Genomic DNA, 11,828 nt, shown 5'->3' on the forward strand with positions numbered 1-11,828 from the left:
AATACTAAACTCAAACTTCTATCAGCTATGTACATTAAGTCGGGGACGAACAAGAAAGAGGTAGTAGGCATTGTTAAGAAGATGACTGGCTTTACAGAAGATAGTCCACTGACATGCTTAGTTGTTAAGTCATCAATAGGGTAAGTGGACAAGACAAATCTAAAAAGGCGCAAGTCAAGGAGAAAACCTACGATTTCGAGGAAGAAGGCGCGATGAGGGCTTCGTGAGCATGAGTGAGGAAGAATGTCATGTCCCGTTAACTTACCTAGACATAATTGCCTATCAAGAGGAAGTCTCAAGGAATGGAGGCTAATGAAATATTTTGGAAGCTCCTAGAAGACTTGAGAAAATATGGAAATATGGTACATAATTTTATAATATACATGAAAGGATCTAAGAAGAGGTTCTAGAGTATTCTAGTGACTATTAGAAGGATGGAAGCAATAGAAGCTTCTAGAACCTCTTAGAGAAATTGAGGTGGTAAAAGATCCTTCTACCTACTTCTAGAATGAAGTAGATGTTTATATAGATATTTTTAGGGAGAATTCTAGAAGCCTTGTGACGACCCCGACCGCCGAACTATTACATTATATTATTTCAATAAGTTTAATTACATGATTGTGTGTTTAATTGTGTGATTACATGCTTGATTTTATAATTATCTGTTAATACATGGAATATCTGTTTGAATTGGCAACTTAGAGATTGAAATTGAGAGCCTAGACAGCTTCAGAAACAGAAATTGACTAGCTTAATAGACTAATTAGAATATTTAAAATTTTATGATAACTTCTAGCAAAATTCGATTCGGATCAAAATAATTAGAATAAATTAATTGGATTTAGTTAGCATTGAGCCTAATTAATTAACCTTAATCAACCTTGATTAGGCTAAGCTAATTACATCATATATATGCCCACTCACGACTTGAACTCATATGATATCCAACTATTGGCTGAGAATTGAGAGAGAAAGAAGGAAAGCTCAATACTTTAGAGAAAGAAATGAGAGATTTGAAGAAAATTGTTAGAGATTTGAAGAATTGAGCTAGACAACACTTGAATTCACATCCTAGGTATGGAATTCCTCCTTACATCTTGAAAATAAAACATGTAGGCCATGAATTCAAGGAGTTATGAGTCTATTTGCATGTAAGTAGAAGGGATTGACTTGGTTATGGAAGAATTGAGTATAATTGCATACATGCATGCATAATCCTTCATCTTTGAGTTCAATTTTCTATAAATTGTTATATGCATGACATTTTTGCAACTTAACTTGAGGGTTTTACATGTTTCATACTTGTCATGTGGGTTGATCAAGTTTTGGAAAGATATAAGAAGATACAAATTCAATGTGATATATGCATGGTTCATAATATAGAGTTTTAAGTTTTGGGTTGTCAAATGGATCATGGTTTTGAGTAAATGATTTCAAATTGAGAGTGTTTTCAAGTTATATAATGTTTTTCCAAGTTTTTGTACCAAAAACACAAGAATTGGACCTTTGAATATCATGATTAAAGTTCGAACACAGTTCTGGAAATTTCAAAATTCGGCCTGTCCGCTCGAGTGAAGAAAGTGTCGCTCGAGCGTAAAAATTGAGCTCCCAGAAGTTTTACAAACTTTTACGACCAAAGTAGCGCTCGAGCGAGGACCCACTTTTACTCAGTATTCTGTTCGAGCGATAGTCGAGCGGAAATTTTATGCAATCAGTACTTTTGCAAAGTTTACAGACCGCTCGAGTGACCGAAGTTGCGTTCGAGCGACCACCCTTATTTTTGAACCCCCGCTCGAGCAAAGGAAGTTGCGCTCGAGCAGAGACCCAGTTTTCAGCAAAGTTTGACTAACTCTTTTAAGTGCATACTTGCATCCTTATGTCATTTCAAGTACTTTTAGGCTCTAATTGAGCTCATATAAACATGGAATAAGTTAGAAACACATGAGGAAAATTTAATTAAAGCGAAATGGCTGTCGAACGGTACTCCAATTGTACTTTTATTATGTGTTTTGTATAGATGGACGTCCGAGGCCTAGTGATAGCATAACCCGTTGTGAGTAATAACTTTATAAAGATATGTTCAAGTTATGTTTACTTTCGATGATGTTATTGTAATCGAAATTGATATATGATTGATTGAATGGTTTATTAAAACGCTATGATGATTGATGGAATGGTCTATTGAAACGTTATTTTCTCATAATGAATAAAGTTCTGTTTTGAAATTATATTGTGGCATCCATCGAACATAGACCCTTGCTTAGGGGTAACAATATCACAGCTAGGTCCTTGCCTGGGGGAAACAATACCATGGCTAGGCCCTTGCCTGGGGGTAATAATACCACGGCTAGACCCTTACTTAGGGGAAACAATACCACTGCTTTTGGATTGATTGACATATAAGGATCTCTAGTGTTAGACCGTTATGGTCCATTGTTTTTAGAATATTATTACTTCATAGATGTACTACATAAATGGATGTTGACTGATATCGATGATGAAGTTTATTGATTATTGAGAACTGAAATGAGATTTGGTTTGGCAATGTTATCGAATTTCATTTATATAACCTCTTTATACTGTTATTACTCTCTAGCTCACTATTTACTTATATATTTATGTTGGTGGGCAAGCTGAACAACAAAGTTAAAGAATGCCTCGAGTCTACCTGGGTCAACCTTTTTGAGGAGCTTCTGAACGAAGTAAACTAGGCTTGTGTGGAGCCAAGTTAGCTAGACCCCCTTTTTGCTTTGCTCAATCGTTTTGTATTTGTGTATATTGTGGGGTTTTGCATAGCAATAAGATATGGATGTTAGAACTTATGTGATGCATGTACATAAAGAACAGACGTTTGCTTATGATACAAAGTTTTCTTTGTTTTCTGTATATGCACGGCTCAATGGATAACTTATATGTTGTATTATACTTCCACTAACCCCCACAATTATCTTAGAAAAAAAGAGAGGAAGTTTTTGTTTATAGAGGCCATAGGTAATCTATGATTACTGGCTGGTCATGATACTAAACCTGTAGGGGCGGGTTTGGTTCACAACAAGCCTCTTATAGGATAAGGAAAGCTTTCATGAAATGCTTCTTCATAATCCTTTTCTTGTATGCTTTGGAATATTCTAGAGAAGGCCTAAGATACCTATCAATAGGAAAGGGGCTCATTTGCTTCATTAAGAATCCAAGAGTTGTAAAACTTTCTTATAGTAAATACAAGGCATTTTCTCAAACTCTCTTGTGTTTTTCTTACTTGTCTTTCTTGCAAGTTTGTGAGTTACGTTGACTTAGTATCATCAAGTAAGGCTTGAGATTGTCTAAGTGCCACACGGGGTACTTGGAAATTACCAAGGCCATGACACCATGCTCCCTTATTTAATTCAACATAATAGTGCATTACACATAGATTATTCTTAGTCTAAAAAATATGTGAAATGTAAAATTTTAACAAATTATAAGCATAAAAAAAAAATGCCACATGACATGTCTTATAATAATAATAATAGCTAGGATGAAAATAAATTGTTATGGAAAAAGAGCAAAATAAGGCACTTCAATCACTAAAAGGACTACATTTATTTTGTTCAAACATCACAATTTACAAAACAAGGGTGTTTGTCATTTTCTTTTTGAATGATAATGAATTAATTATATGTGTTGTTTAATTTTATTATTTCTTACAATTTAACGAAACCTTAAAGAAGAAAACATTAGTGTGTTTGATTCAATTTTTTGAATTCAATTTTTTAAAAGTTAATTTTTTTATTTTTCGTATTTTTTATATTTTTAGTGAATATATTTAAAATTTTAAGTTTTTTTTTAGATACACTTTACTTAGATGTATCTAAAAAATAAAATATTTATAAAAAATATTTTAAAAAATTAACAAATACACAAAAATATACTGAATTTTCATATATTTTCTTTGTATTTTGGCATTTAGCGAATTTTTTAAAGATTTTTTTACGAAAATTATAATTTTTAAGTGTATTTATGTTAGGTGTCTAAAAATTTAAAAATTTGCTTAAAATATTAAAAAAATTAAGTGAAAAAAAAATACGAAAAATAAAAAAAGAGAATTTTCTGAAAAGTGTTTTCAAAAAATCGGAAACAAGCATAATAAGCTTGCTTGTTTTCATTTTTCAGAAAACACTTTTTAGAAAATTATATTTTCTTATTTTTTTTTTGTTTTTACTGAATTTTTTTAATATTTTAAGCAATTTTTTTTACTTTTTAGATGCACCTAACATAAATGCATCTAAAAAGTAAAAAAATTGTAAAAAAAATCTTTTACAAATTCACTAAATACCAAAAATATAAAAAAATACAATAATTCAGTACATTTTTTATATTTTTATGTATTTATTAATTTTTTAAAATATTTTTTCACAAATTTTTTACTTTTTAAATACATCTAACTAAGGTGCATCTAAAAAAGTAAAAAAAAATGTTTAAAATTAAAAAAATATTCACTAAAAACAAAAGAATACGAAAACCAAAAAACTCAATTTTCAAAAAACTTAATCTAGAAAACTCAAACCAAACACACTGAATGACTTTGTTTGGTATACCTTTTGAAATTTAATTCTATCTATTAGTTTGAGTATGTTGTTTGGTTACAGCTTTAGAAAATTAATTCTACACCCACTTTTCAAAACACTTTTTAAAATACTCACTTTTCAATATTATATGTCACATAACTCAATTCAAACTTTTTTTAAAACTCATAACTAAACAAATTTTTTACACTTAAATCATAATTCCAAAACTCACAAACTCAAAATACAACTTTATTCTCAAATCATAATTCTAAAACTCTATCAAACGCATTTTACCATCCTTTTTCATCGGTTCATAAATAAAAGAAAAAATTAACACTATTTAATCTATTTGATTTTGAGTTTTTAATTTTCGTGTTTTGTTGGAAATGAAATATGGGGTTGGTAGGTGAAGTTTCAAAAAATAATGGGGGCAGTACATGGTATTTCAATAACTAATGCGGAGACAAATACAAATACTGCAGTTTTGACACACGTGTTTGATCCGTCAGAAAATCCGGAAGATTCGGGTGGGGCAACTGCGTTGATATTAGAACCCGAGCTCCTTTCCCAAGGTATTCGCAACTTATTACGACAATCTTCCATCTATAATTTTTCTCGGCATTTTCTTTCAAATCGCTCAAATTTTCTCGGAAAATCAAAGTCAACGTGCGGTTCTTTTACTAGATCGAGGTACGCTACATTTCCATTATTGGTTTCGGAGAGAATTATTGTGTCATTTTGCGTCATGTTTTCGGGATTTGAAAGTTTCTTGCCTTGTGTTTTGATTACTGAGAAATATGGGAAAAGGAAACAAAGAAAAGAAGGGAAGGACAAAATTTTGAATGTTTAACTATGAATGTACCTAATTTTGTTGAAATATATAAGGCTCAGTTGGGAATCTTTTGCTTTCTACAAAACAACTGTTTTAGGGTTCCAATTTCGAGACTAGCTTTTATCAGGTACCAAACAATGTACTTAAAGATATATGGAGGTGAATCGTTGCGTTGATATTGTGTAGTATTATGAATATCTACATTTCCACAATGTAATTAATTTCACTGTAATTTGTTTCTGTTAATTGGAATTTAATTTTGTTGAAATTTGAATTGCTTGATTTAATTTTCTGAATAATCATGTTTACAAGGGGTGAGATAATATGGATGCTGATGAGATTTTTGGTGACTCCCGATCAGTAAGTCTTCCAACCAGGAGTGCAATATATGTGTGGGGCTATAACCAATCTGGGCAAGCAGGTAGGAATGGTAAAGAGCGGAACTTGAGGATCCCAAAGCAGCTCCCCCCTGAACTTTTTGGATGCCCCGCGGGAATTAATTCGCGATGGTTGGATATTGCTTGTGGCCGGGAGCATACTGCAGCTGTGGCCTCAGATGGGTCACTTTTTACGTGGGGTTAGTCTATTTACAAAGCATTGTTCTTGAATTTGTTACCTCTTTGAGAAAATTATTTTTCAGCTTAGTAATTGAATGCCCAATATTGTTGGCAATCTTTCTAGGTTTATTGCGTCTATACTACAACACTTCTGCTAAGGAAAATTTTGACGATAAATTTATAACTCTGTTTTTCTTGCTATTTTTTTTATGTGGCTTCTATTAAAAAAGGAGAGATATTATTACAATTCAAGGATTTGATTAAGTCATTGTGTTTAAGTGATCTATTACTTCTTATTTGCTTCATCCTCATAAATAAAATGCATGAATAGCTTTACGCTAAGCAAAACAATAAAGATATTGAAAGTAATTACGTGATATTTACAAAGGAGACTGGTAATATACCCTCATATTATATTTATGTTCCAAGGAGTACTTGATAAGTTTATCATTGATTTTCTTGTTATGAGATCTTGACATCTGTTGGAATTCTGAAATACAGGGACGCATTTTGTTCCACTACTTTTTCCCAACCTTTGATATGTTTATGCTCAAAACTCATTGAGTCCACTGCCGGCACTTTTTCTTCCAAAAATTAAATGTAGATATAACATTATACATTTGACCAGTTAATACAGGTTTTATTGGCTTGGCGTGACACATTGACACCTGGTGTATCTTGTCCAGCTGTGCATCAACTATATTTATTTGTTGGCTTTGTTTGTTTCATTATGAAGTTGTTAAAAAATTCGTGGGGAATTTTTTTTTTAACATTCTGAAATATGGAAAATGATACATATTTTTGGAGAGATTGTTTATATATTCCTAGACATTTGATCTTTTCAAAATATATGTTTAGAATAAAATTTCTTTCATTTAATGCCACATTCAAAATATTGGATATAGTAAAATATTGAGATTAGGTTCAACTCATTGAGTTTCAAAGGAAAACGAAATACTAAATAACTTTGAGCTATGGCTCTATGTGATTTAGATAATGTCAGAATTGTTGCATGGGTAGACTTGCATTTTTCTCTTGAGAGAGGCTGTGTCTTTCAATCTTACTCTGCATGAAACAATCAATAATCATTTATGCATGCCTTCAAACAGGAGCAAATGAATTTGGTCAGTTGGGGGATGGAACTGAGAAGGGAAGGAAACAACCGAAGAAAGTAAAGCAATTGCAGACAGAATTTGTGATTTCTGTATCTTGTGGAGCACATTGTACTGCTGCTATTGCGGAACCACATGAAAATGATGGAACTATGGTGACTAGAAGACTTTGGGTTTGGGGGCAAAATCAGGTTTTGTTTTGATACCTCTCAAGGTTCATTTATTTCTTCTTCTTAATATGTGCTGCATCCTTATAATTGCCCCTCTCTTGCTGTCTTCACAGGGATCCAATTATCCACGTTTATTTTGGGGGGCGTTTGCTCCAAACACGGTATTACATATATAACCTTTCATTTAGTTTTTAGGAGCTTGAACAGTAAAGCTAGATACTAACCAGAAAAGGCTTCTCTCTCTCTCTCTCTCTCTCTCTCTCTCTCTCTCTCTCTCTCTTTTTAAGTGACCGGTTGTCGTTTATTTGGAAGATTGAATTTGGAGCAAATTTTCCTTTCTGAAAGTTCTGAATTATTTTGTTATGACTTGTGATATCAATTACATAACATACACTGAATTATATAGTATGTGTGTTTGTAACTTATTCATCATGGTCTGATCTTTGGCTTACATGCTGACAGTTATGCCTATCAATCACAAGTCATGTCTGTTTTTCTTATTAGTACATGGTATGAGACTTGCTGATAACTTTATTCTTCCAGCTTATCCGCCAAGTTTCTTGTGGGGCTGTTCATGTTGTGGCTTTATCAGAAGATGGCCTGCTGCAAGCTTGGGGTAATCTTGTTATAGGATCATGACTTGATTCTCTTTTTAGAAAATAATTTTGAATATAATATGCACATTTCTTAGTTAAATTGTTTGATTAAAGATACATGAACGCATGCCTACACTCATTATTGCATTGCTTATCATTGTTTATGTAATTGCACTTGTATGATCTTGCTGATCACATAGGTTAGGGAAGGAAGGCTTCCATATACCTCTGATCTCATGCAATGTATTAATTAAAATCTTATCACTGTTCTCATAAACCAGGCTACAATGAATATGGTCAGCTTGGCAGAGGTGTTACTTGTGAAGGACGTCAGGGGGCTCGTGTTATTAGTGCATATGCGAAATTCCTTGATGAAGCCCCCGAGCTTGTAAAGATTATCCAAGTGTCATGCGGGGAGTACCACACTGCAGCTATTTCGGAGAATGGAGAGGTGTAAGTGATCCAAAGGACCTTCCTTGATGGAGATAACTTCTACTGTTAGACATGAGAAATGTGGTTATCCGCATGGCACAAGTGAAATTATTTGAAGTTTTGGAAAAAACTTCTCATAGGAACCTTGCGTCTAGTCTGGAGACATGATGCAATGGAAATGGGATACATCTTGATTTGCCAGTCTGTCCGTCTAGCATGTTCACCTGCATGTAGATATAAACCATGAAAACTAAAACGTCATTCTTGGTGTTCATTTGTTTTTGCTTCCAAATTGTACATATGTTGACTTGTTATTATTTTTTTTATATTTTCTATGGCCTAATCCGTGATGGAAGCAGCACCATTCTGAAATACATATCATAATACATGCTTGCATATGCATGCACACGGTTGTTGTTCCTCCACGTTTACTATTGGGTGTACTAGCCTCCATAGACATCAGGTTTAGTCATGAGACATTCAGCAATTGCTATGAGAATGAGCTACATAACATTTGAAGGTCACATGCTTGGCTTGGTACATTAAAACCATTGAAGAATAGGACAAGAATCTTCTCTCATTTTGCATTTTGCCTCTGCATGACTTAAGATTAACAAGAGATAGTGATCATGATTGCCATTTTTTTTTTCCCCTGGTGTTTATCTTTGATTACTTTTTCTAGATGACGCATGCACACATTTTTTATAGTTATTGTCAGTGCTTTGGATTTTAGCGCTTCACCGTGGTGGGCACTTAGAAACTTGGACTTCTTGTGAAATCATTTCAGTTATCTAAGTAACGCCGGAATCTTTACTCTGGATGATTTCATTTGGTTGAAATTCTGGTATCTGAGCACCTTGATCACTGGTAAACTCCTTAGAGGAGCTGAATTTTGTTACAGCGGTTAGAATCTTCCCCAATACATCACTGTTTGGTGTCATTGTGTTTTAGGCTCCCCTCCTCCTTTTTTACTTGGTCTTAAATGTAGACTTTTGTTTTTAGCTAAGATAGGTGGTCTGGCTTTAACTGATCAATACGTAAATGTTATGCTAGCTCTGCTCAATGTATTGCGGGAATCCGGATTATTGCTGTTTCTATTATCCAAATTTATTCTAGCTTCTATCATTGATCAATCAAAATGCTTGCCCAAAATTTTCCATATAATTGTTAACAGCCTCACTATTACAAGTTCAATATCTGATCATAGACTGTGCTTTTGTCATGTAATCCTCCTCCCCCCCCCCCCCCGCCCCGAGCCATCTTGTTCGTGCCATTTTCACTTTCTGAAAAAAAAATTCATTGCTCAAGAATGTTTTTCTCTGATTTCACAGCTACACCTGGGGGCTAGGTAGCATGGGTCAACTTGGGCATTGTTCGCTTCAGAGTGGAGATAAGGAGCTATTGCCTAGGCGAGTGGTAGCCCTAGATGGAATCTTTATAAAAGATGTTGCATGTGGTGGTGTACATACATGTGCTGTGACTGAGAAGGGAGCTCTTTATGCTTGGGGTGGTGGTCAAGCTGGCCAGTTAGGCCTTGGCCCCCAAAATGGATTCTTCTCATGCGTCCCTAATGAATCTGAAATGTTGCTCCGGAATGTACCTGCTTTGGTTATCCCAACTGGTGTGCAACTCGTTGCGTGTGGACATTCTCACACTCTTATTTCTACTAGAGACGGAAGAATTCACGGATGGGGTTACAATAGCTATGGTCAGGCTGCTAATGAGAAATCTACGTATGCTTGGTATCCATCACCAGTTGATTGGTATGATTCAGCTGAATTCTCCCTTAATTTCTTTCATGAGAATCCAATTATGTGGCAATTATTTTGATGGAAGTACTCTGTGTAGGTGTGTTGGGGAAGTACGAAAACTAGCAGCTGGTGGTGGCCACTCAGCAGTGTTGACAGATGCATGTTCCTTGAAGGAATTGTGCGAGTTTAGGCTTGCAGACCATGTCACTCTAGCAAATGTTTCTGAGATTGAGGATGTTGCGTCCAGAACTGGATCAGATGCTTTAGCACGCCTTTGTGAAAGATTAAGGTAGTTTTTTTAATAAGAAACTTTTGCTTTCCAACAAGTCCTACTTATTTTTTGGTATGATTCAACTTTTGCCCGTCTATAACCTAAAACTAAATGTGCTTTTTGAGGTTTGAGAATGGTTGGTTTGTAAGTATTGAATAATGTCTTCTTCCAAAAGTAGATAAATAAACTGGGGGACTTGGTCTTCGTTAAAGCTCAGGGTGCACAGCAATAGAATGCCGGTTTTAATTTGACTGCAGGCATTGTGTGAATATGCCAAAATTTAGGTCGGTAATCAATCCACTTGTCCTATCACTCCATATTGGTCGAACTAACATTGGGTGATGCCATTTTGAAGTCATTTAAATATCTGGTCATCATTGTGTGACATGTTTTGTTACGTTTTGCTTATGTTTCCTTTTCACAAAAAATTCTCCCTATTGGTTTTGCATGATAAGGTAAGTTTTCAAGCATGAATTGTTTCACTAATTACTGTCGTTAGAAATGTAAATCAGGCTGTGGCCTCTGAAGCTCTGCGCTCCTTGAATTGCGCTATATGTATCAATTGGTTTTGTTTGATTTTGTCTGCTCATGTTTTGTGTGTAATTTATCAAGCAGCCACATCAATCTGTTATTTGTATTTTTGCAGGGTGCATTTGCTTGATGGTGGTGATTTCGACTATGAAGATGATGATGATGGGAGGACTTAACAAGGCAACCAAGGTGGTCTTGATATTGCAAATCATTCTGTTGGATAATTTTCAGTTGATCATATCTCCTGATTATTGATTGAATTAGCAGACTGAAAGCAGAGAATTGTTGTATGCTGATGATGGGTATTTCTTGTAATTCGTGAATATTTATTGAAACCTATAAAATTGGGGATTAATACAGAACAAGTATTAGTTGTATACTATAAATAAATCATCGCACGTTATAAAGCATTGGTTGTGCCGTGATTTGCTGTTTGAGTTGTTGCTCACTTCATCGTTGTGTCAGATATATTGTTTGTTTCCTGGGCATGTGAAAACCCGTTTATAAGGTTAGGTTGATTGAGTTCGCTGGAAATGGAAATGGGTACCAAACTCAGACAATTTTTGACTCATGCTGGAAACAAATATCTGTTTTGATCATCCATGTAAAAACACAGATTTAAAACAATCTTTGAGGTAAGAAAACACAATACACTTTCAAAGTCAAGTTTGTTGGGAGCACACTTTTACACATTGACATGAAAAAGATCAATCTTGGGTAAGTTTAGAGCATTCAGGACAGTCAAAACACCCTTTAGCTTTACATTTGGAACATCCTATGGATCTTAACTTCGATTTACTCCCAAATGACTGATAACGATCATTGACTGGAGTAATAAAATTGAATGGTCCACCTTCTTTAACTAATCCAAATCCATTACAACTTGAGCATGCTATCATCCTCAGATCCCCGCATCTTTTGCACATTCCCAGGGTGCTGCATATTCATGGAAACTAAGTTGTTGTCTAAAATAGGTAAAATTTGATATTAAAAACATTCTTACACAAACTGAAACATTAACAAATGAATAGA

General features: G+C 34.3%; 1 protein-coding gene across 1 annotated transcript; it reads left to right on the forward strand.

Moving 5' to 3' along the window:
* The first annotated feature begins 5,048 nt into the window (after positions 1–5,048).
* LOC114286229 (Regulator of chromosome condensation (RCC1) family protein) lies at positions 5,049–11,206 on the forward strand. Its single transcript, XM_028229354.2, has 9 exons — positions 5,049–5,234; positions 5,689–5,953; positions 7,043–7,236; positions 7,329–7,376; positions 7,759–7,831; positions 8,093–8,264; positions 9,575–10,006; positions 10,092–10,283; positions 10,912–11,206. Exons 2-9 carry the CDS (start codon positions 5,701–5,703, stop codon positions 10,970–10,972), a joined length of 1,425 nt encoding a protein of 474 aa, XP_028085155.2. The 5' UTR covers positions 5,049–5,234; positions 5,689–5,700; the 3' UTR covers positions 10,973–11,206.
* The last annotated feature ends 622 nt before the right edge of the window (positions 11,207–11,828 follow it).

Source organism: Camellia sinensis, chromosome 1 (assembly GCF_055761805.1).
Source record: "Camellia sinensis isolate YWXY chromosome 1, ASM5576180v1, whole genome shotgun sequence".
In the NCBI taxonomy this organism is placed as follows: domain Eukaryota; kingdom Viridiplantae; phylum Streptophyta; class Magnoliopsida; order Ericales; family Theaceae; genus Camellia; species Camellia sinensis.

Excerpts from the sequence above, each read along its gene's own strand:
- LOC114286229 (XM_028229354.2), top strand. The coding sequence starts at position 5,701 with ATGGATGCTGATGAGATTTTTGGTGACTCCCGATCAGTAAGTCTTCCA. Across the intron at positions 7,377-7,758 it reads GGGCGTTTGCTCCAAACACG|CTTATCCGCCAAGTTTCTTG; the intron begins GTATTACATATA and ends TTATTCTTCCAG. Across the intron at positions 10,007-10,091 it reads TATCCATCACCAGTTGATTG|GTGTGTTGGGGAAGTACGAA; the intron begins GTATGATTCAGC and ends TACTCTGTGTAG.